At 37.0% G+C, this 25,280-nt stretch overlaps 1 protein-coding gene and 2 pseudogenes across 1 annotated transcript; 2 read left to right on the top strand and 1 right to left on the bottom strand.

The window, feature by feature from the left end:
* The first annotated feature begins 812 nt into the window (after positions 1 to 812).
* On the top strand, positions 813 to 23,516 carry LOC111784534 (uncharacterized; annotated as a pseudogene).
* On the bottom strand, positions 5,599 to 6,886 carry LOC111784530 (uncharacterized). Its single transcript, XM_087126547.1, has 3 exons — positions 6,797 to 6,886; positions 6,040 to 6,087; positions 5,599 to 5,937 (listed from the first exon to the last, which is right to left on the bottom strand). Exons 1-3 carry the CDS (start codon positions 6,884 to 6,886, stop codon positions 5,599 to 5,601), a joined length of 477 nt encoding a protein of 158 aa, XP_086982673.1.
* On the top strand, positions 7,090 to 10,073 carry LOC147794688 (uncharacterized; annotated as a pseudogene).
* Positions 23,517 to 25,280: the final 1,764 nt, after the last annotated feature.

Genomic DNA, 25,280 nt, shown 5'->3' with positions numbered 1-25,280 from the left:
TTGAATAAACATCAATAATAACTTTATTGAAAATAGAATACGTTTTTGTCTACAAACTATGAGTTTTAGGACATAAAACCCAACAATCTTAAAAGAAAATGTCTATATCAACATGTTAGTATCAAGACATTTCAAGATATGAACTTAATGTTTTTTTCAAAAGACTTTTTAAATTCCAGTGCTGAATTTTCCATCCACATTTTAAGATTTTGCTTCCAAACTTCAAAAGAGACAAAACTTGATAATTAGAAAAATCGGATCAATCCAACCTAATTTATACGGTTTTAAATAAATAAAAATTTTATAGATTGAATTGGTTTACTGGTTCTCCTGAAACTCTTGGGTTGAACTAAACCAACTCGACTTTATTATAAATTTTAAAATATACATTTTTAGTTACGATCGAATTATATATACATATATTGAGTTGCCCAATCAATTGAAATCAATTCAACTAAAAAAATTTATTGTATTAGTTAATAAGTGTTGTTGGGGTTGATAATTTGACAGCTTCGTTAGTTAATAAGCAAATTTTTTTTATAAGGACAACAGCTTCATTGCATATTTATGAATGAAACTATTGAATAGTGTCTTTATTTGGCAGAAATCTCTATAACTTACTCGCCTTCCCGACCCCAATCAACTGAACTCAACTCAACCATTCAACTGCCTTTCATTAGACGCCTTGGCCTAGCTTACTAACCGCTGGTTCGAGACCCGAACTCGTGAACCGGACAACTTTTTGTTATATAAAGGAGATATTTGTTTGTGGAGACCAAACCAAACCAAACACTCGGCCATGATGCTTCTTCCTTGCTTACTTCTCATCCTTTCAGCCTGTGTTTCTGCAACACAGTACAGAATCCCAAGGCTTAGTCCAACAGATAGAAATTCTTGCCTACTTGGGAGCTGAAGGTCCATTGGATAAAGATTTGAACGTTGTAGGATTCTTGACTGATAATGCTGCTCAGTTTGGGGCTCTTCTTGTTTATATTGAGGTAAGAGCTTTCATGTTCTTGTGTGGTTCATATCTAATGCTTTGGAGGGTTTATATGATTTTGTTTTGTTTTTTTAGCATCGTTATTATGGAAAATCGATACCCTTTGGATCAAGGGAGGTAGCATTGAAGAATGCAAGCACTTTAGGCTATTTCAACTTTGCTCAAGTAATAGCAGATTATGCTGATGTTCTTATACATATTAAAAAGAAGTTGCATGCTAAAGATTCTCCTGTGATTGTTCTTGGTGGATAATATGGTGGAAGTAAGTCGGTTCTCGTTTAAAATTGTGAGATTTCACGTCAGTTGGAAAGCAGGAAGTTAGTGAAAGTTGCTATGAAACCATTCGGGATTCCTAGTCCAAGATTGAAAAAATTGCTTCCAACCCTAATGGCCTTTCCATTCTTAGCAAAGAGTTCAAAAGCTGCAGGTATTAGAATTCTTGGCTCCTCATATCCAAATTTAATGAAGCTTGTGCTTCAAATCAGTTGTTCTTGTTTTAGTCCTCTGAAGAACTCCTCTCAGCTGGAAGACTACTTGTGGTTTATATATACCGTCACAGCCCAATACGACCACCCACCAAGGTATCTAGTCACTAGAATCTGTGATGCCATTGATGGAGCTTCATCTGGAAGTGGTATGGTTGGCAGAATTGCTGCAGGAGTGTTTGCTTATAAAGGAAATCTATCCTGCTACAAGAATCAGCCTAGAGATGAAACTAAAACCGATGTGGGATGGAGGTGGTAGGTAATCTTTTTATTATACGAATACCGATGTGGGATGCATTGAACTTTGAAAAGCTTCATTTCTAGGACGTTTTAAGAAGATTTTGTGTTGTGTGTGTAACTCAGAGATGCGTGAAATGGTGATGCAATTAAGCACAGGCAATGATACTATGTTTCCAGCATACAGTTTTGAGCTTGGAAACATCATAGATTACTGCAATGAGTTATATGGCGTGTCTCCAAGGCTTCACTGGGTGAGTTATATGGTGTGTCTCCAAGGCCTCACTGGGTCACCACCTATGGAGGCCATGTATGCACTTCAACCACCTCTCTCTTTTTCTTTATTTACTTTATTGAACTAACTATAACCGCCCAAATCTACCTAGATATTGTCTTCTTTTTACTTTCTTTTTCACCCTTCCCCTACAAGTTTTCAAAACTATACCCTTGTACAGAATGTTTTGTTCTCCTCCCCAACCAATGTGGGATCTCACAATCCACCCCCTCCCCTGGGGCCAGCGTCCTCATTGGCACTCGTTCCCTTCTCCAATTGATGTGCGACTCCACAATCCACTCCACCTTCGAGGCCCAGCGTCCTCGCTGGCACTCGTTCCCTTCTCCAATCGATGTGAGATCTCACAATCTACCCCCTCGAGTCCCACCGTCATTGCTAGCACACTGCCTCATATCCACCCCCCTTCGGGGTTCATTCGACCATTCTGTTAGTGGATCTTACAATCCACCCCCTCGACCCAGCGTCCTTACTGGCACATCGCCTCGTATCCACCCCATTCGGGGCCCACCACTAGCAGATATCATCCTCTTTGGGTTTCTCCTCAAGGTTTTTATACTAGAGAGGTTTCCACACCCTTATAAAGAATGTTTTTTTTCTCCTCATCAACTGATATAGGATCTCACGATCCACCCGCTCGGGACCCAGCATCCTTGTTGGCACACTACTTCGTGTCCACCCCTCCTCAGGGCTCAGCCTCCTCGCTGGCACATCACCCCGTGTCTGGCTCTGATACCATTTGTAACAGACCAACCCCACCGCTAACATATATTATCCTCTTTGAGCTTTCCTTTTCAAGCTTCCCTTCAAGGTTTCTAAAACGCGTCTACTAGGGAGAGGTTTCCACACACTTATAAAGAATAATTTGTTCTCCTCCCCAACCAACGTAGAATCTCACAATTTCTGTCTCCCTTCAAATTTCAGGACATAAAACACATCCTTAAGAGATTTGGCAGCAACATCATTTTCTCCAATAGACTCAGAGACCCTTATAGTAGCGGCGGGTAAACAAAAACCAAAGCTCCAACATTTATTACACATAAAGAACAATCAACTTTACTTCAACTCCCGCTCTCTCTTTTTGTGAATGCGGAGTGTTGCATAAGTTATCTGACAGTCTCATACGCCTAATGGTTTGATTCAGACTAAAAAATTCGAACTTCAAAGCTTTGTTCTTTTGAGCTGACATGTTTTGAACTTTCCAGGATCTCATTGTTTGGACGTTTTACGAGAAAATGAAACGGATCCACAGTGGTTGATGGAACAAAGAGAGACAGAGGTTAACATCATTAAAGGATGGATCACTAAGTACTATGTTGATCTTGGAAGTCCAAACAATATATAAACAACACAATGACGATCAAACACTATAAACAGGATATGAAAATCATCCTGACATGTATGCCACTGAAGATGAATTTATGAACTTGTATTGATGTTAGTGTTGAAAACGTCCATTGAATAGCTAAAGCATACTGTGAATAGATATTGTCAGCTTTGACTCGTTACGTATCGCCGTTAGCTTCACGGTTTTAAAACACGTATGCTAGGAAGAAATTTCCACACTCTTATAAGATAGCTTTGTTTCCCTTTCCTATTAATGTGGGATATCACAATCTACCCCCTTGGGAGTCCAGCATTCTGGTTTGCACACCACCCAATGTCTGGCTCTGATACCATTTGTAACAGCTCAAGCCTACTGCTAAAAGATATTATTCGCCTTGTTTCGTTACGTATCACCATCAGCCTCACTGTTTTAAAACACGTCTACTAGGGAGAGGTTTCCACACCCTTATAAAGAATGCTTCATTTCCTTCTCCAACCGATATGAGATTTCACAGTCCATCACTTAACACTTAAAATATATGAATTTGAACGTTCTCCTAGATACAAACTTGAAAGTTCACGAACAGTTGAATTGTTCAATAATGGCCCCTAAAGAGAAAGGTGGATATTTTGGTGCTTTTCTCATATTCTTGGAAGTTGTATGAAAAGAAAAAAGGGCCGAAGGAAGGGGTTTAGAACTTTATGACACCCTCACAAAGTGGTTTCAACAGCATGCACCGAAACCATTATTGAAGTGCTCCACTCAATAGTAGATGCTTAAGTTTTTTTTATGGATTTCTTAGCCTGTTCTCATTCAACCCCACTTCTCATTATCACTACAAGTGGCTTACACAATAGCCATCTTATAAGGATCCATAAACCATTATGTCAAAGAATATGGCCTCTCCCCAAATGGTCAATTCTTCTTCACTTTAAATCATCAAGATGCCTCTCTCTAGCAATAAAAATAACTTTTTGAAAAAATGGTAGTTTGCTAAGTTGGGTCAAGTCAACAAGAATAAGAATTGGGGGGTTTTCAAATTCTCATGGATGTGCCAACATTTTCATGTGTTTATAAGTTCAATATGGTGATAAATGAAAAATTAGTATTTCTGTTATGTCTAAAAAAGGGCAAAATTGATTTAATATTAATAATAATTGTAGTTGGTAAGTTTTTGAATTCTCACTTTTGTGTCTAATAGATCCACAACTTTAAAAAATATCAATAAATTAGCATATTACCTCGCTCAAGTTTTCTAGAGTATTTCTCTCAAACATGACCTGAGGTTCGAGCATATGTCGATATCGTCCACAAAATCTGAAATTTACATCACTGATTTGTTCACTTGGTTAGAACAAGTGTCGCACAGTCGCTATCCCGCTACTGCAAAAGTGCGATTGTGACAATGGACAAGTCCATTACCAGCTTCTACATGTTCAAGGTCTGGCTCCAATTCCACTTCTAAAAGGTCGGAATTCGAGGCGAGCTCCATGACAGGTTTCAAGGGTCAAGAATACGATTAGGTTATGGACTTGCAGTCATCTTCAACCTCCGCTTCCCTATAAGATTGTCTTTAGGGAAGTGTCGTATTCGTATGGCTTGAAATTTTCCCGGCTGCCCAGTTTCTCTGACACTCGACCAGATGCTCATTTCGTTGATTGAGCCAGGTATCCTCCATCCCCTTTTGGGCCGCCCGATTATTTTATATCTAAAAAGTTTTAATATCTAAAAAAAAGTTAATTTTTAAATAGAAGACCGGGTAGTGGCAAAACATTACAATAAACAAAATGGCAAGAATCTAGCACCAAAAATATATTTTATATCTGTTCAAAGTTTGGCAAGAATCTAGCACCAAAAATATATTTTATATCTGTTCAAAGTTTGAGGAAGAAATTCTGTTCCACAAAGTTGTGCTACAAGAGACCTGGAAATATTGGTAGTTTATAAAGATATGGAAACCATGCTCTAATCCGCACTCTGTCAAAACAATCCACCGTTTGAAGTTGCTCGAGATGGGCCTACGAATGCTAGTTGACCCTCACTGAAGCAAAATATGATGATTGCTTCGGATAACATGTAGGACAACACTGAATCCATGTGGTTCATGAATATGTTTCCAACTTCAATGGAAACCTGAGCTATAGACCACGATTATACTGCACGAAACATAGCTTGAGATCGCGTACGTTGCCATTTCTAGTCATGTCTGTTTCGATGACGTCATTTTCGAAGTTCCATCAATAGCTATGATTTCCATTTAAATCTCCATAGCTTCTCTCTCGTCCTTCTCGCTTCTTTTAGTTGAAGCGTCCTGATCTTTGGATTGATTTTGATGGGTTGATACAGAAGATTCAAGAATACTTGGGACATAACTCAACCACGGATGACTGAGACATTGTGCTGCTCGTGGTCTCTTTTCAGGTGCAAAATCCAATAAAGGAACAAGAAAGTCAGCCAAATCATTAGCATCTTGCTCGCTGAAATCATACTTCTTAGACAACACCTTGTTAAGAGGCCACAAGCGCAATTGACGAATATCCCTCAACTCACCATATCCGTTGAAGTAGCCCCTTGAATAGCAACCACCTAATGCAATCTGTGCCCGATATTTTAAGAAATAGAAAAATATAAATAAGTGAAATTTTTTCAAATATATAATAAAAAGACGACATGGTATTTGTAAGTATGTAAACATTACCTTGCGAGGCATCACTCCAAGAAGCTCCATCATCAATGCGAAATGATCCTAAAAATAAAATAAATAGTAGTAATTACAACTTCGAGAAGAGAAGGTCCATGTAATAAGCTGATACTCATAGCAAAGTCTTGTTTTTCTGTTCCCAGAACATGTATATCAGTGTTGTCAACATGATATACATATAGTTATTTTAAAAAATTAAGAAACAAGTACCATATGTATACTACCACTATCCTACGAGCTAAGGGGAATATGATTAGCTGAGATAATAGCCACATTGTATTAAAAACACGGAAAGAAAGGCATCAAGTTAATAGCAAAATTCTTTATATTTTCCAACCGACGACCTTTTCAAATTATTCACCTAGCATATTTAGTGTAAGACATAGTTGAAATTAAATTGAAACTTCGCAACCAGTTACCAAACAAAAAACAACCCGACCAAATACTTTTGTATCAGGTAAACTTCCACATTATGCTGCTCTTACAGCTACAGCAAAAGAAACGTGTCAAAGAATAAAATTATAACTCATTGATAACTCAAACAAACAACAATAACAAAAAATAAAAAAATAAAAAAATAACTTTTGAGCGTGGTTTTCAAACGATTTAAAATGTGGGACTTTACTATGAGTAGAAACAATGCTTCCCAAGGGGAGGTGAAACTTGATTAACAAATGTTACACATTAAGAAGTATAAGAAAGAAAAAAATAATCATACCGACAAAAGGAGAAAAAAAAAAAGTCTCTAACATACCTCATCCCTTTCATAGTTGTCACCACTGTGTGGATCAAATAGAATATCATCAAGGGCCAACTCAAAACAAATGCAAGCAAATGACCACATTATCGGTTGGAGTCAAATATTTAGATCCAAGAATAACCTCAGGACACCTATACTGCCGTGTGTGAATATCATTAGTAAATTGCTTGCAGATAAGAGAAACTTCGAGATTGGGCAACTAGTGTCAAATTACTGCCATGTAAATTGCCACGAGTATCTCATCAATACCACTCCAATCATCATTGGCATGTAAGATGAAATATCTAATGTCTAGCGACATCCTTAATGTTAATTACATTATTAGGAAACTAGATTTTTCTGACATACCGAGGTATGAGAAATAGTGATTAATTTCATCTGCGATTGTATATCCTCAATCCAAAAGTTATCTGGTCACTGATTATTGTGTCTTAATTTGGTTAAACTAAACCTAGAGCTTAACAAACCTTCATACTAACGTCTATTTATACATTAATGTTAACACTGATAGACATTGTTTGTTTTCCTCGTTGAACTTAAATTCATTACTAGTTATAGTCAAGAAAACACAAATCTGATCACTGGCATTGTGGTTAAGGGTCGTTAACTTTAACCAAGAAGTCTTAGGTCCAAAACTTGGTACCTACTTGGAAGACTTACATTTTTTGATTGGGAGCTTCCAAATGTTGTGAAGTTGAACAATAGTAAGCTACTTTGAAGTTTGTGAAAGTGTAAAAGGTCAAGATTTGAGGAAGAAAAACTCCCTAATTCACTTGATTCAGAATGTGAGTCGTGTATTGTTTCCTTCAGTGTCAACCTTGAATTTTTGCTAGTTGTTTTTCACTCAAGCTCACTGGCAACTTGACCTGGTTATCCCTTTCGAAAATAGCAATGATATTTTGACTTTCTTTTTATTAGGGAAGGATTCTTCTCCAGATTGGATAATTCTGTTCAAGATCAAGCAAGTAGCTGGCATTCTGACACCACATACAATAATGATGATGGTGATTCTCTAACTGACCTCAATCGTATAAGGAGTTTTGAGATCTTAGATGATCTTCCTGGACGTTCTAGGCCAATTAATGTGGAAAGTCATAACGCAAGCTCTTAAAGCATTGGTCTAACTGAAGTCAGATCTGATTTAGGAAGAATTACTGCAGAAGGTAGGGAAGCATCTCTTGATGCGGTAGAAAGTACACAAGAACAGGTTGCAGAGAGTGGTTTAGCCAGCCAAATAGCTGATATCAATTCGATGGAGATGAGAGAAGATTCAGGACAACATATGAGAAGATTTTTACAAGAAACTACTACAAATTTTTTATACAGTGAGGTTCCTCACATTGATGCCGAGGATCATACTAGCATACCAGATGTCGAATCTTCCATTCAACAAATTGATACCAGTGAGATGATGATATTGGAGTATTATCAGATCATTCTGGAAGTTTTTAAGACAATGATCTTGAAAATGTAGATCGGCTGGAATCTACTTCTCATGAGGAACTGAATGAAGAACTAGGTATGGGAGTTGAGCCAAATGATTGGCAAGCATCTGGTTTTCAACCGGATGAATGGGAAAATAGCATTAAAGAAGATATAAACAAAACTCAGTTGGAAAGCATCACACTACTAATTGGTTTGGATAATACTCGAGTACGACACATAGAAGAGATATTCATTTGCAAAATGCCCCTGGAGCTTCACATGAAAATGTTATCATTGTGGAGGATGTGCCTAATTGGTTAGAGGGCTCTCCTAATCGGGAGGCTACATCCAACTAAGGTCGAAGACCTTTTATTCTCATGAAGAGAATAATGTGCATAATGGGGAAATCAGAGAACTTTTAAATAGGTATAAAATTTTTTATATAACAACATGTCTTGCTGAATTCAGACTAAATGATGAATTTACATGTGGACTATTTTTCTTTATTATGCACGAGAAGTGTCTCTACTCTTCTTAGTAGTGGTTTCCGAGAAAGTCTTGACCAGTTAATTCGATCTTACATAGACAGGCGAGGTCACAGTACCATTAATGGGGATCTAGACGAGACGATGTCCCCTTACACGTCTGCAGAACAAGAGCAAGAGCACGACAGGCAGACTGCAGGTTAAGCGGGTTCTACTGAGAGCCATCCACTTACTTTGCCTCTGCCACCTGCAATGCCCCCTCGACAACTTTGGGATCATGAATTGATTCATGATAGTTGGTAAAGGCCTGATTTCCGTCAGCAGTTTAGAGCGGTATGTCTTATCATTGTTCCCTTGTTTGTTGTCTTTTTGGGTGAAATCAGTTGGATCAATGTAAATAAAAGAGATAGGAAAACATGCAAATATCAATGGTAAACGATTGATGAATTGCAATTGTCTATTAGGTGAAGTCAGTGTTGGTTGTTGGATAATATGGTCATCTTTTTTTTTTCGTTCTTTATTTTCTTGTTATTACTATTCTTTTAAATTTGATGTTGCTGAATTTTACACGACTTGGAGATCATTAATGATTTGAGGATCGACATGTCTAGGCTGCAACAAAGGATAAACAACCTACAGAGAATGTTGGAGACATGCATGACATGCAACTTGAGCTGCAGCGCTCAATTAAGCAAGAAGTTTCTTCTGCACTGAACCGAACAGCTTGTTCAGAAGGTTTGCGTTCATTCTCAATGCACCTGAATTCTTTAATATATTACATCATTTAGATTTGAACAAGCTGCCTGTGGAACCTACCCCACCCCATAAAAAAAAGATAGAGCATGATACTTGATTTGCATAGGTGCATACTTTAGACATGGACTTTTGTTTTTTTTAATGTGATTCCTGCCCTCGACCACTGAAACTCAAATGGTTATTTAGCATGGGTGGAGGGAGGATGAGATATTTTTTAGTGTTCGGATCACTTATATGATATCACTTTCAGATGTCATTGGACTGACTTGACTGCATGTAATGTCCTTGAATAGAGATATTTGAAGACAGTTTGTCAGACGAAGAACCCAAATGGGATCGAGTAAGGAAAGGAATTTGTTGTATATGCTGTGATAACGATATTAATGCTTTGTTGTACACGTAGTTCCACCAAATTTTCAGACCATTTTTGTGTGTTTTTCTCTAGTTCCAAGTTTCATTTAACTTATATTTTCTCATTTACAACCTATAGATGCGGGCACATGTGCACATATTTAAAATGTGCTAATGAGTTGATCGAAGCAAGAGGAAAGTGTCCGATGTGTCATGCGCCTATTGTAAAAGTGATTCGTGCTTACTCTTTATGACGAATTAGATGACAATAAAGACAAAAAAATGAGACTAATAGTGAGATTCGTTTATCTTCATCCATCCAGGTGTCTTACTGATTCTTCTCGTCCAAATTTCTATGCATATAAAGTTTATTATACAATGATGGACGATTGAGATAATATATGTAATCTCTATTATTGATTAATCTAGCGAAATAAATACAATGAGTGGATTTAGAAACCTTATTCAAAGAATTTGAAAAAGAAAAAGCTTACTTTTCTAATTCCACCTCCAAAAACTCTAGAGCTACTTCTAGTTGGCTTACAGTTTTATTTTTATTTTTTCAAGTTTTTAATCCTTTCCTCGTATTAGCAATTTAATTTATGGATGAACTATATACTTTTCTTAATCTTTAGATTACATATACACAAATTTATGAAGTCCAAAATAAATTGTTTCTATTACCTAATGTTTTTGTGAAATGCACACAATTGTTTTTTAATTCCAAAATTCATACCCTTGAAATAAAATTTATTCAACTCTTTTATAAATTATTAAAAAAATTGACTCTTTTATATAATAATTCGTGGTAAACTAAAAAATAAACTAAAATAAAGTTGAGTTGAAATTATAAATTCCAAATTTTTTTTAAGTAGAAAAATGGTTTTTATCCTTCATATGAGGGCATGGGTGTAATGAGAAAAATTTAAAAAGACGATCCTACCCTCTTTTAACCTTCTAATTTGTAATGATTATGGATGATTTTGCCAACTCGAGAATTCTTTTAGTACTTTCACGCGAGTCCAAAGGTCATCGTCTCTCTAGGAGGCTCCTCCATCAAAGTTGGAGCAACTCTAATCCTAGTCGTGCCACGTGTCACCATTCTCTACCGTCGATCCTCATTTGAATATGCTAGCCATTCCTGCACTAGGAGGACGATGCCACAAACAACCTTGTTAAACGACAATAAGACACTTGCAATACAGCTTGGTTCCAATTTAGTTGTACTTAAATTCTTAAGTTTTTCAAACTCCAAATATTAATTCTTATTTTAATTTAAAATTAAATATTTTTAATGAAAAAATTTCCTATCACAAAATACTTTTTTTAGTTATCAAGGCAAAAAATATAATTTCTCAAATCTTAAAAAATAAAATATCTATATTCAAATCCACCCATACTAAAAACTTGATCAAAAACAATTTTCTCATTTTTTTTTTATAATAAAAAACATGTTGCAAAATGATTTCAAATATAACAAATATAAATTTAACTATTTTAAAATTATATTAAAAGAAAATGTCTGTATCAACCTGGTAGTATCAAGTCATTTCAAGATATGAACTTAATGTTTTTCGAAAAGACTTTTTCAATGGCACAAACTTGGACTAATCGTCGGTTTAGTGCTTGTTGGGTTTTATGTCCTAAAACTCATAATTTGTAAACAAAAACATATTCTATTTTCTATAAAGTTATTATTGATTACTTGAATAAAGATCATTATTGAATAAAGTGAATTTTACGATCATTAATCTAAATCCAATAAACTAAGAATATTCTGGCTATATTATGATTACTTGAACTATATGTAGAGACATAAGAGTGGATCAAGTTCAAGTATATAATCAAAATGATCTATAGTATAGGGATAAGGTTGAGTACCTTATCCTAGGGACAGTATGAATGCGGCCCACTTTTGTATATGATATAAACAATGTGATCACTAAATTGTACATGTGGAGACACGTGAGTGGGGGCGTCCTATGCAATGAGTATTGCATAAGATCGAACCATAAAGAAAATCACTCTCACTTTATAATTTCGTTTACTGTTGAGACCTATTTTTTCATTCGATGGCCCGAGTTCTGTTTATTCGAAATTATCCATAGATTTTCAGGGTGAGAGTGGCCTGAGTTCGCCGACTTAAGAAGCCTCCCATTTCAGGGGTAAGACTGGGTGAATAGCTTGGGATAAAGGGTGTAAGATGGAATCCGCTCCTACTCGCTTTTAGGGATAGTAGAGAGGATATTCCTTTAAGTACTAACTCTAGGTCTTAAACAAGGGGCCCCACCCTCTCATTGACCCGAGAGGGATTCGGTTTGGTAGTTGGACCACAAACAAATTGTTCATTAGAGGATTAGTGGGACTTAAGGAACAAGAAGTAAATTTAGTGGTAAAACGGTAAATTGACCCAACTCTAGTTATGAACAACCTGTGAAACCACTTACTAATCATGGTTATATCAAATGGACATAAATATATCTATAGTGAGGGGAGTGCAACTACTAGGCTACAGTGGAGTGTTCTCTCAGCTTAATGACTTGAGTCCTTACGATTTACATGAGCTCTATCATCCTAGCTTAATTAATATATTTAATACATGTTTTTACATAGATGTACAAAGATGTATTTACATTCTTTCCTACGTTCATCAATATTTCATCAATTTCTTTATGAAATGATGAAATAAGAAAAAGTACATTAAGAAAAACCAAAATAGTCAAGGTGCCAAAAGAAGGAAAATTGAATGGAATATGTCAGGGAACATATTCCATTCACGGATTTGGAATTTTTTTTTTTAATTTATTTTTTTTAACGACTATTCAGTCGTTGAGATGATGATATCTACAAAGGTGGTTGTGAATCCAAAAATGGATCATTGATATCATAGATCGTGTCTTCATCTTCTTCCTTTATAATAGAAGGAGAAGACGTCGAACCGACTGATGTGGCTTCTTGGAGAAGCTTTTGAAAATCAGCTTCCGAAGTTGTCTGGGCTAATGCTGCGAGTAGCCTCGACTTTGAATTAAGGAATTCGGAGGTCTTCTTCTTGGATAAATCCTGAAGGTGACCATTCTCAGATAGCCAGACCTTTACCGCTTTGATGTTTGCGTGGGTATAAGTATATTTATCCCACCATTTGATTTTGATAGTTTTGAAGACCTGTTTTATTTGGTCTTCGGTCTCTTTAATTTGAAAATTCCAAGTTAAAATCCAAGGAATTTGAAAATATACGCAAAAGCGCATGGTCAATGGAAATGGGATTTTGAATATATTTTGAACGAAATAGTGGAACGATTCTTGTATTGGAACTGGAAATATATCTTTGGCTGATCCAAAGATTTTCCACCATTTGATGAACCAAAATGGGTAATGAATTTTATGAGCATTCTGGCAGAATTGAATGAACCATGAATGCTCGTAATTTTGATACCAAATGACATTGAACCATGCCATATGATAGTCTCTGTATGAGTAAGAATGAGGAACAAAAGGTTTTGAGAATGTCTTTTCCATGTATGGATCTTGATTCCAATACGTCGGATTCATGACTTTAAAAATTTTTAATTTTGAATACGCGATTTTCGAAGGATCATCGCGACTCGGAATATGAGTAATTTCAACGGACTTTGTGTCGACTAGAATGAATTCATAAAACCTTCTGGTTTTATGAAGATCTTCTGGGATATAAAAGAATCCCGATGGATATGCTTTTTTAACGACTTCGCCGATTTTCGGGTCGTCGTATTCTGGTTCTACCAGAGCTTCTGGTATAGACACAGATTTTTTAAAATAGGTTTTGATTTCAGGAACTGGACAAAAACGAACGGGAACAACTGCGTCCGAGTAGGTCGAGGGGACAGAAGGTCCCTTTGAAGTGGAAGAGACAGTGGGTCTCGATGGAGTAACGGCAGATGGCCGTGTTGAAGAGGCTGAAGGCCTCGTCAGAGTGATAACCTCCGCCTGTTTTTGAGAAAGCTTTGCTTTAGATCTGGTCACCAATGTGAAACCAGCATCCATTGCATAGCTGTCGGATGTCATTGGAGTAGGTGTGCTTGAAGAAGCATTTAGCTTCTTCAATTTTTCGATCACTTTCTTTCCGGTCATTGCTGGGAGATGGAGATTGGTTAGGGAGAATTTTTCTTTGAGAGTAAGAACTCTCTTGAGAGGTAATCTGCTAAGGGGTTTTCGATCCCTTTTATAGGCAAAATTTGAAAGTCGAAGCAAGATAAAATGGCTTGCCATCTAGCAAAAATTTGTTTAGACACAAAATTCTTGACATCTTTTTCTAAAACAAATTTAGATGCCTTTGAGTCGGTTTTGATAACAAAACTTTTGTTAATTAAATCACTTTGAAATTTTTGTACACAAAGTACTATTGAAAGTATTTCTTTCTTTACTGTTGAATAATTTTTTTGAGTAGAATTCCATATTCCCGAATGGAAACGGACAATGGATCCTTTCTTGTCAAGGGACTGTTTTAGGATTCCTCCGTATCCAATATCGGATGCGTCGGTCTCCACTATTAAACTAGCCCTTGGGTTTATCAGCGATAAACACGGAATTGACTTGACAAGGGATTTGATTTTTTGGACTGTTTTGGTGTGTTCTTCAGTCCAGGGCTTTGGATTCTTTTTTAGTCTCTCAAAAAGCGGCTTGCAAATGGGTCTGATATTTTGAAGGAAATCAGACACATAATTGAGACATCCCAAAAATCTTTGTAGTTGGGTCTTATCTGTAATTTGCTCTATAAAGTTTGAGGCAAACTCAATGGACCTTTGAATGGGTTTAATTAGACCCAAATGAATTTCAAATCCGAGAAAACGGATTTTTGTTTGAAAAAGTTTAATTTTGGGTTTAGACACAACTAAACCGTTTCTTTTGACTGTTGTCAAAAATGTTTGAAGATGCTTAAAGTGTTGATCGATGTTTTGAGAAAAAATCAGAATATCGTCAATATAAACAATTGAAAAGTCTTGAAAAGGATTGAAAATATCATTCATAATCTTTTGAAATTTGGATGGAGCGTTTTTTAGCCCAAATGGCATAACGTTCCATTCGTATTGTCCGAAAGGGACATTAAAAGCCGTTTTGTACTTGTACTTTTCTGAAATCTGGATTTGCCAAAACCCTGATTTCATGTCAAATTTTGAAAATATTTTTGCATTTGAAATTTTGTGCATTAAATCTGATTTTTTTGGAATTGGATATCTGATCCATTCCAAAACCTTATTTAAGGGTTTGTAGTTAATTACCAGTCGCGGGACTCCACGTTCCTTTTCTGCCTGGTTGTTGACGTAAAAAGCTGCACATGACCAGGGGCTCTTTGATGGTCTAATAAGACCTTTCTGCAAAAGATCATTAATTTCTGATTTGCAGAATGTTAGTAATTCTTTATTCATCTGAATAGGTTGGGCTTTCGTAGGAATATTTTTCTCCTCGAAAGCTTTGATATAAGGAAGATCAACTATGTGTTGTTTCCTATTCCAAAAGGCATTTGGGATATTTGAACAAACTTCTCTTTCTAATTGAGTTTGTAAAGTTTTGATTTTAGACTGGACAGTCTTATTTTGAATTTGTTCTTCTATTCTTTTGAATGAAATTTCTTCTTTCAAGAAAGAAATTTGTTTTTCTTAATAATTTAATACATTTATTGATTGAATAATTGTATTCTTTTGAAGGTTATTTATTTCGCTAATCGTTATGGAGAAAGAAAAATTTGTCACATGCATAACATATCACATCAAACTAAGTAGAATACATAGCATACATTCACGTTCACATGATTACGTTCTTCTATTCTTTTGAATGCTGTTTACATTCAAATATTCCATACAATCATGCCATAATCATTCAAGAACAACATATCGTCACATGCATAACATATCACATCAAACTAAGTAGAATACATAGCATACATTCACGTTCACATGATTACGTTCTTAAGCACAACAAACTAGCATACAATTTAATGACACGTGCGAATCCACGGGCACATGCCAACAAACAGCAATTAACGCGTAACCTACGATGGGTGAGCCACTTACTTGGTAGGCCTTAGCCGAAGTACTCCCTAGAATATAAACGTAAGCTCCTAGCTCCTCGTGAACGTTCTACGCTTCCGTTGGTGGTTGGTTCCTATTGGTTCCTATTGGTTCATTCGTCACCTTCGTTAGTATTTCACAAACATAATTAATTTCCAACTTGAATTTGTGAAATACGACCTTAAAATGATCTATTTTACCTTAAACAGGGCCGAAACTAAGTTTGGGAGGGTCGGAAAGGTGACAAATGGGTTGGAAATAGGTTTCTCGAGCTGAATAAGCCACCAAAGTCGAGGGGAGTCGTGCTGCAGACGTGCCACGTGGCACAACCAGAGGGCGACGCGTCTGCAGCGGTCTTGGGTCAAGGCGCGGTTTATCGAATTGCTCGCGGGTTTCGGGTCGTTCGCGGGTGACAGGTTGGCCCGGGCTGAAGGAAAAGTGTAGGTGGGCTGGGCTGGGCGTGTTGGCGTTGGACTAGGCTTGCGGGTCTTGGGTCGAGGCTGTCGGGTTGGGCCGTAACTGGGCTTACGCGTTTTAGGCTGAAGCGACTGGGCCGCGGGAATTGTTGGGTACTGGGCTGACCTAAGGTGATTGGGTTCGGTTCGAGTTGCGGGATCCGGCCCTCTGATCGGACTTCGTCTTCTTTCTTGGTTGCCTGTGCATTTTTTTGGTGACTTTTCTCTCTCCTCGTTAACGTCTTTTCGACGTTCTTTTTCCCTCCTTTTTCCTCCATTCCCGAGTCTCTTCCTCCCCCTAACTCCATTTTTGGTATTGATTTGGTTTGTAAAGGCCTCACATTCCCGGATCTGGAGAAGTTTAGAAATTCGACGTTCCGTCTCCCTTGCCGATGGTGTTCAACGTATAGGATTCGTCTAAATCTACCCCTGAATTGTGTAAAAGGTTCTGGGATTACTTTTGTTGCATAAAATGGAGGTTTTGACGTCGATTTCGTAGGGTTTGGCCTCGCCGGAGTTTCATCGGATTTTCTCTGTCCTCTTCGTTTTTCTTTATTTTTTTGTTTTTTGCAGGTTGTATTGGGGTGGCTGAAGGTCAAGGTCGGGTTCCCTTGCAACCCACCCTTTAGCCACTCTTTGTGGTCCTGCGCGAACGAAAACTCCAGCGTTTGCCGGAGTTTTCGGTTCTACCGATGACTGTTTTTTTTTTTTTTATCCGATCCGTTACAAATTGGTATCAGAGCAAGTTTTAGGTACTTTATTTACATTAATTTGAGCATGTGAGTACCATTTCATGAATGAAATTTTGTGGTTGCTCAAGTGGATGTTTATGGTTTTTGACATTTTTTTTATGCTTCCATTTGATAAAATTATTGTAATTGGCCTAATGTGTATGGGCTGTAATTGGCCTAATGTGTATGGGCTTTAATGAGTGAAGAAAGGTTTGTAATTTTTATGGAGTCATTAGAGTTCATTTTAGGTTGTAATTAATCGATAATGGAAACAAAAGCAAGCTGAATCAAAGAAGAAGATGAAAGAGGCAGTTTGGGTGTTTTTCTGCTGGTTGGGGTCCGGTTCAACATTTTTAAGGGTTGGTTTTACCGGTTCGTGATCCTCAGGAGCTGTTCAAGTTATTTTTAATTATTAATGTAATAATTTAGTTAATTGCTTAAATTAAAATGCCAAAACCAATCCACTTTAGTGTGTTTAATTAATTATGCATTGTGAATGTATGTTAAAATTAAATAGAAAATGTAGATGCATAAAGTATGTCATATAGATTTAAAATCCCACCATAGGCTAAGCATATTTCATGCATTACTAGTATGTTATAAGTGTTATAATGTATAGTATGCATGTTATAGGGTTCCATGAGTGATAGATATAAATTGTTATATTATTGCATGAAATGTATGATTATATAATAGTTATATAAAGCATGTTAGATGCATGTTATAGGTTATTTGCAACGTCATAAAACGAGATAGATGTTAAAATCTATAACAAAGATAAATGCATGCTCACTTAGGGTTAACAACCAAGTGCGATCAATTTTAATAGTTAAAATAGGTCGATATCTTGTAAAACTGCGGTTACAAGAAAGCTCACCTGGCACGATCTTGTCTAAGGCTGGAGGTACTTAAGTTGACGGTTTACGGAACACCTGCTACCTTGAGATCGGGCCAGTAATTGAGCTTAGTTAGCCCAGTTTTATGAGCATGCGTGAGTGATGTAAGGATTTTTTAAAAAAATGAAAAATCACCAAGACATCATAGGTAAAAATTCAATATAAATGTTATACTTGGAAAAATCACCTAGACTTAGGTTATATTTAATTAGCCGAAATATACCTAAGTAATAAGTATACCCAACCGTCTACATTACTTAGTGGGAGGAAAAAGGTATATGAGATACATCGTTTTCTTTTTACGCTCTCTGGAAAATTCACATCGTGAGATTCATGCTTGGCCTTGTGTCACCCTTTGAGCGGCCTCCATTCGGAAGGTATTTGCATGAGTCAATAACAAGGTGAATAGAGAAAGTATTTATAGTAAGTGGAAGAAGGAAGTATATCAATACATCCTATGGTCTCCACCACGAGGTTGCACTGTGAGATTCCCATGTTCCACCTGCATGTTGCCCTAGAGCAACTACCCATTCGGAGGGTCGTAACATGAGAGTCAGAACAATGCAAACTCCAGAAATTGATAGGATTTCTTAGGTCCATTCCCAACTTTGGTTTTTTCATTTGATATCATTGTTGGGGCCAATCTCTGAGGTCAAAAAATGGAGGGTCACACTTACGAAGAATTGCTAAGAGTTAGTGTTTAAGTCAAGAATGTCTTGGTTTAGTGAAGGAGTGATTGACTGCTCCTCAGTAGCAGTTACTCTAACTCACTAAAGTATCGTTGCAAATTAATAATTTTTGGGTACATTATTACATTTGCTAAATCTGATTGGATTAAAAAAAAAAAAAAAAAAAAAAGATGAAGTCAATTCACTAATAGAATTTGTTTTAAATCTCAGCATGTCAAGATCAATAGTACAATTACTCGCTTTTGAGAAATTAAACGACGACAATTACGCAACAAGGAAATCAAACCTAAACACAATACTTGCAAATGATGATTTCAGGTTTGTTTTAACTAAGGAATGTCCCCTAAACTCCGGCTCAAATGCAAATCGAATAGTTTGGGATGCATAAGACAAAAAAGGTAAGGAGAAAGATAAGATTTCTACTGACCACAAACGCAAGGTTCAAAATGTAGATAACGGAAAATGTTTCCATTGCAATGATACGGGCACAGGAAAAGTGACTGCCTAAAATACCTTGCAGAGAAGAAAGCTGAAAAGGCACAACAAAGTAAATATGATTTACTAGTTATAGAAATATGTTTAGTAGAGTATGATCACTCAACCTAGATACTGGATTCAGGGGCCACTAATCATATTTGTTCTTTTTTTTTCTTTTTCTTTTCTTTACAGGAAACTAGTTCCTGGAGAATGCTTGCGGAAGGCGAGATAACATTCAGGATTGTTACAAGAGAAGTTGTCACAGCAAGATCAGTAGGAAATTTAAAGTTGTTTTTTCGAGATAGATTCATTATATTAGATAATGTACTTTTTGTTCTTGGAATAAAAAGAAATCAATATCTATCTCTTGTTTATTAGAACAATTGTATAAAGTATCTTTTGAAATCAATGAAGTGTTCATTTGCAAAAGAGGTATTCATATTTGTTCTGCAAAACTAGAAAACAACTTATATATGTTAAAACCGAGCGAAACAAAAGCTGTTTTAAATACTGTGATGTTTAAAACAGCTGAAACTCAAAATAAACGACAAAAGATTTCTCCTAATACCTATCTTTGGCACTTAAGACTAAGCCACATTAATCTCAATAGGATTGGGAGATTGGTTAAAAGGGGACTTCTAAATGAGTTAGAAGACAACTATTTACCTCCATGTGAGTCTTGTCTTGAGGGTAAAATGACTAAATGACCTTTATTCGAAAAAGGTTATAGAGCCAAAGAAACCTTAGAACTCGTGCATACAGATCTCTGTGGTCCAATGAATGTCAAAGCACAGGAGGGTATGAATATTTCATCAGTTTTATTGATGATTATTCAAGGTATGGCTATCTTTACCTAACGCATCACAAGTCCGAAGCTCTTGAAAAGTTCAGAGAGTATAAGATTGAGGTTGAGAATCTATTAAGAAAAATTATTAAAACACTTTGATCAGATTGAGGTGGAGAGTATATGGACTTTAGATTCCAGGACTATATGATAGAACATGGAATAACATCTAAACTCTCAGCCCCTGATATACCTCTACAGAACGGTGTATCAGAAAGGAGAAATAGAACTATGTTAGACATGGTTCGGTCTATGATGAGTTTCGCTCAATTACCTGATTCGTTTTGGGGATATGCAGTGGAGACTGCTGCATACATTTTGAACATGGTTCCTTCTAAGAGTGTTTCAGAAACACCTTATGAGTTATGGAGAGGGCGTAAATGTAGTTTACGTCACTTTAGGATTTGGGCATGCCCAGCACATGTGTTGGTGCAAAACCCCAAGCAATTAGAACGTCATTCAAAATTATGCCTACTCGTAGGATACCCCAAAAAGACGAAAGACGGTCTGTTTTATGACCCTCAAGAAAATAGAGTTTTTGTATCAACAAATGCTACATTCTTAGAGGAAGACCACATAAGAAATCATCAACCTCGCAGCAAACTGGTATTGAGTGAGATTTCCAACTGATAAAACAAAAGAAGTTGTTGATCAGGCTGGTCCTTCAACAAGAGTTGTTGATGAAGCTGGCACTTGTGGTCAATCACATCCTTCTCAAGAGTTGAGAATGCCTTGACGTAGTGGGAGGGTTATAACTCAACCCGATAGTTACTTGGGTTTGGTAGAAACATAGGTCATCATACCTGAGGATAGCGTTGAGGATCCATTGACCTATAAACAGCAATGAATGATTAAGATAGAGATCAGTGGATCAAAGCTGAGTCAATGTACTTTAATTCAGTCTGGGAACTTGTAGATCGACCAGATGAGGTAAAACCTATTGGTTCCAAATGGATCTACAAGAGGAAACGAGACCAATGAGTATTGCATAAGATCGGACCATAAAGAAAACCACTCTCACTTTATAATGTCGTTTATTATTGAGACTGATTTTTTTTTTCATTCGATGACCTAGGTAACTTGATCTTAATCCTGAGCTAACTATGAACTCCTATTTATTTGGAATTATCCTTAGATTTGCATGGGTGAGAGTGGCCCGAGTTCACCGACTCAAGAAGCCTCCCATATCAGGGGTAAGACTGAGAGAATAGCTTGGGACATAGGGTGTAAGATGGAATTCACTCCTACCCGCTTTTAGGGATAGTAAAGAAGTTGTTCCCTTAAGTACTGACTCTAGGTCTTGAACAAGGGGCCCCACCCTCTCATTGGCCCAAGAGGGATTCGGTTGGGTGGTTGGACCACAAACAATTGTTCATTAGAGGATCAGTGGGACTTAAGGAACAAGAAGTAACTTTAAGGGTAAAACGGTAAATGGACCAAACTCTAGTTACGAACAACCTCTAAAGGATCGACTTACTAATCATGGTTATATCAAATGGACATAAATATATCTATAGTGAGGGGAGTGCAACTATTAGGCTATAGTGGAGTGTCCTAGTAGTTAACGAATGTTGGTTATCAAGGTTAATGAGTTTAGCCGGTTAATCTCGGATCGTTGGGGCCCATGATCTATAGGTCCATTAGGTCTCCCTGCTAGCTCATATCAGACTAAACCTTAGAACAGTGTGATTAGTGAGTTCGAAGTGTTCGAATTCAAATTAGGAAATATACGCTGAATAAGATTTAAATATTTTAATTATGAATAGGGATTCATAATCAATATGTGTCGGAATTGGCATTTGATTTAATGTTAAATATTAATTAAATTGTTAATCATTTAATATTATTTTGATTTGAAATTAACTATTTAAATTAATTGTTGAATTAAAATAAAGAAAGTCAAAATCTTGACTTCACTTAGGAAAAATCCACGGGATTGAGTTAGTGGAATATTGAGTGTCAATATATGGATTAACAGAACTTGCATGTTTGCCACCTAATCCCACAAAGTTGAGTGGAATTTTGAGTGTCAAAGTTTGGTTTAACCAAACTTCATGTTTTTCAACTAACCTCCACAAATTCTTGAGTGGAATTTTGAGTGTCAAAATTTGGTTAACTCTTGCATGCTTGCCACATAATCCCACAAATTTTAGTGGAATTTTGAGTGTCGAAATTTGTTAATCTCCAATTTGCTTGAAGATGCAAATCATGACTCTATAAACAGAGTGATCAAGGTACATGAAAATTCTTATGGAAAAACTTTGAGAAATTCTTTCAAAACTCTCTCTTTTACATATACTAAATTCCTTTCAATTTAGTCACTCACTGGATTCCACAATCTCGTTTTAAGGTCGGAGAATAGTAGGAAAGACACTAGTGGTGGTTCGAAACCGGTCGTGAGGAAAAAGAAATTCAAACTACAAAAGGTTAGTATTCAAACCCATTGAGTTTTAATGCTTTAGAACATGCTAGCTAATTTATTATAATTGATATACTTAGAGTGCCTAAGATCCAAATTGCTTCCACATGTGTTATATTAACACCATCGGTGCTGAATTTTCCATCCACTTTCTAAGCTTTAACTTCCAATCTATAAAACTGACAAAACTTGATAATTAGAAAAATCTGATCAATCCAACCTAAAGCGGTTGAAGAGTGTCTTTATTTGGAAGAAACCTCTATAACTTACTTGCCTTCCCGACCACATTCTACTCAACTCAACTCAACTCAACCATTCAACTGCCTTTCATTAGGCGCCTTGGCCTAGCTTACTAACCACTCGTTCGAGACTCGAACCCGTGAAGCGGGCAATTTTGTTAATATAGGATCTCACAATCCACCCCCCTCGGGACCCAGCGTCCTTGTTGGCACACCGCCTCGTGTCCACCCCCTTCAGGGATCAGCCTCCTCGCTGGCACATCACCCAGTGTCTGGCTCTGATACCATTTGTAACCGTCCAACCCCACCGCTAACATATATTATCCTCTTTGAGCTTTCCCTTTCAAGCTTCCCTTTAAGGTTTCTAAAACGCGTATACTAGGGAGAGGTTTCCACACGCTCATAAAGAATAGTTCGTTCTCCTCCCCAACTGACGAGAATCTCACAATTTCTTTGTCTCCCTTCAAATTTCAGGACATAAAAGTCATCCTTAAGAGATTTGGCAGCAACATCATTTTCTCCAATGGACTCAGGGACCCTTATAGCAGCGGCGGGTAAACGAAAACGAAAGCTCCAACATTTATTGCACATAAAGAACAATCAGCTTTACTTCAACTCTCTATCTCTTTTTGTGAATGCAGAGTGTTGCATAACTTATCTGACAGTCTCCTTGCATTCCATACGCCTAATGGTTTGATTCAGGCTCATAAATTCTAACTTCAAAGCTTTGTTCTTTTGAGCTGACATGTTTTGAACTTTCCAGGATCTCATTGTTTGGACATTTTACGAGCAAATGAAACGGATCCACAGTGGTTGGTGGAACAAAGAGAGACAGAGGTTAAAATCATTAAAGGATGGATCATTAAGTACTATGCTGATCTTGGCAGTCCAAACAATATATAAATAACACATAACGATGATGAAACACTATAAACAGGATACGAAAATCATTCTGACATGTATGCCACTGAAGATGAATTTATGAACTTGTATTGATGTTAGTGTTGAAAACGTCCATTGAATAGCTAAAGCATACTGCTAATAGATATTGTCAGCTTTGACTCGTTACGTATCGTCGTTAGCCTCACGGTTTTAAAACACGTATGCTAGGAAGAAGTTTTCACACTCTAGATATGCTTTGTTTCCCTTTCCAATTAAGGTGGGATCTCACAATCCACCCCCTTGGGAGTTCAGCATTCTCGTTGGTACACCGCCCAATGTCTGGCTCTGATACCATTTGTAACAGCTCAAGCCCACTGCTAGAAGATATTATCTGCTTTGGCCCGTTACGTATCAGACCATCAGCCTCACTGTTTTAAAACGCGTCTACTAGGGAGAGGTTTCCACACCCTTATAAAGAATGCTTCATTTCCCTCTCCAACCGATATGAGATTTCACAGTCCATCACTTAACAGTTAAAACATATGAACTTGGACGTTCTCCTAGATACAAACTTGAAAGTTCACGAACAGTTGAATCGTTCAATAATGGCCCCTAAAGAGTGTTGAAATAAAATTCGCTCTCATACCAATTTGTTGTAATAACAATCCCCTTCGATGCAAACTTGCAGAAAATAGACGCTCGCTCTAAAAGCAACTTGTTTAAATAACTCTCACGAAGCTGTGAAGGAGGTGTCGAGAGGGGAGAGACAAGGGGACAAAGGAAATTATGAAAAAAACTCTTTTCTATTACACGGTACACTTTGCTTTCTGTCTCTTGCTCTTTGCCTCTTGCTTTTTACAATGAAAACGAATCAATTTATAGAGTTTCTGAGATTTAAAATGAGCGATCCCATAACCCATTCTCTCCTCAAGTGATTGTTGTCCCTTTCTTTTTTTTGTTTGGCCTTTTCCTTCTTACGACTCACATTTCAAAAGCCTTACTAAGTTTAACAAAATAAAAAACTACCCTTCTTTTCTTTTTTCCATTTAAGTTTATTCCCAACAAAACTTCCCCATAAACTTAAATGCTCTATTCAACGATTCCACCTGCGTCGTTTTCGTTTTCTTGAGCACTGTCGTGGTTTCTTCAATTTTCTCTCCTTGTCCTCGAGCAGCAGACTAAGCTTGTTCTTCTTTGATGAGAGTTCATTTGGATCTTCTCGAGAACAGCCTATCTGAGACACCAACTCTTCATTTCTCCCGTTCTTAGCCACGCTTGACTCAGACATCATGGCTTCGTTCATTTTACTCAATTCTCTTCTCAAGTCCACAGCGACATTTACAGCTAGCATTTTTTCTTCCTCCATTTCGGCTTTATCACGAGTGAGTATCTCAATCGTGTGTCGTAAATTCACTGCCTACTGTTGAATTTGATTCAGGTTCACGTCGAGTGAGTCTCTCTGTTGAGTCAACATCTCTATATCTTTCTCCTCCCTCACTAGCTCGTCCACTAGAGCCTCAATCTACATTAACATGTCATTCTCTTTCTCCACACCTTCTTCAACTTTCTTCATAAGATCAGAGATTACATTCCCATTCTTTTTCTTCTCCCGTTTGAGATAGAAGAGACTCTCACTCAGCTCAGCCACTTCCTTCTCTAATCTTTCGATCTCCTTTTCTAAAACTTTCTTTTCTTTTTCAATCAATACTTTCTCCTTCGAAAGTTGGTCGTTCAGGGATTTCAATGTCTGCAATTGAGACTTCTCCACAGATTTATCCACGGCAG

Source organism: Cucurbita pepo, chromosome 1 (genome assembly GCF_057944985.1).
Source record: "Cucurbita pepo subsp. pepo isolate OVF chromosome 1, ASM5794498v1, whole genome shotgun sequence".
NCBI lineage: Eukaryota > Viridiplantae > Streptophyta > Magnoliopsida > Cucurbitales > Cucurbitaceae > Cucurbita > Cucurbita pepo.
The sequence above is the reverse complement of the archived record's forward strand: the minus strand, read 5'-3'. Positions and strand labels throughout refer to the sequence as shown.